Below are 586 nucleotides of genomic sequence, written 5' to 3' on the forward strand. Positions count from 1 at the left end.
GCCCCTACTTTTTCACTTTGGCGTCATAGGTGCCCGCGTTCTTGTAGGCACTGACGTAGCCACTGGTGTCCACGATGTTCTCCCGCCCGCTCTTGCCCTTGCCCTTGCCGCTCTCGTCGAAGCGCTCCTTGTGGGATCCCGTGTACTTGGAGGTGTCCGTCAGCCTCTCCACGGCCCCCACTGTCTTGGCTTTCTGCAGTGGGGAGACAGGCAATGGGAGTCAAGAACATGCCTCATGCCCTTCATCCCTCGCCCCACACAAGCTCCTGACACCCACTGAGGACCCTGCCATGCCCCCTGTGCCCAAGGGTCCCCCAGAAAGTGTTTCTGCTCCACCGCAGGCAGAGCTCCATCCCCCACTCCCACCCTGCCCTCCTGCACCCAGGGGATCTTTCACTCACTGTGACGCCCACGTTAATGGGTTCCTTCCCTGCCACCAGCTGGCAGATGGCTTCATACGCCTCCTCTTTGCTCTTGTCCTTAAATCTCTTGGGGGCCAGCTCCTCCAGCGCCTTCTTGAACTCCTCGTAGTTGATGACACGGGCTGCCTTCCCTCTGCAAGCATGAAACCCAGGCTGCCATGAGC

At 60.1% G+C, this 586-nt stretch overlaps 1 protein-coding gene across 1 annotated transcript in view; it reads right to left on the bottom strand.

Moving 5' to 3' along the window:
* TPPP3 (tubulin polymerization promoting protein family member 3) overlaps positions 1-586 on the bottom strand; it is a 3434-nt gene continuing 2848 nt past the window's right edge. Inside the window, exons 3-4 of the mRNA XM_009643275.2 lie at positions 402-555; positions 1-193 (exon numbers count right to left, since the gene is read on the bottom strand). Of these exons, the coding sequence (XP_009641570.1) occupies positions 5-193; positions 402-555 (343 nt within the window). The 3' untranslated portion in view covers positions 1-4. The remainder of the gene's footprint in view (positions 194-401; positions 556-586) is intronic.

The sequence above is a fragment of the Egretta garzetta genome, unplaced genomic scaffold (assembly GCF_000687185.1).
Source record: "Egretta garzetta isolate BGI_Z169 unplaced genomic scaffold, ASM68718v1 scaffold27, whole genome shotgun sequence".
In the NCBI taxonomy this organism is placed as follows: domain Eukaryota; kingdom Metazoa; phylum Chordata; class Aves; order Pelecaniformes; family Ardeidae; genus Egretta; species Egretta garzetta.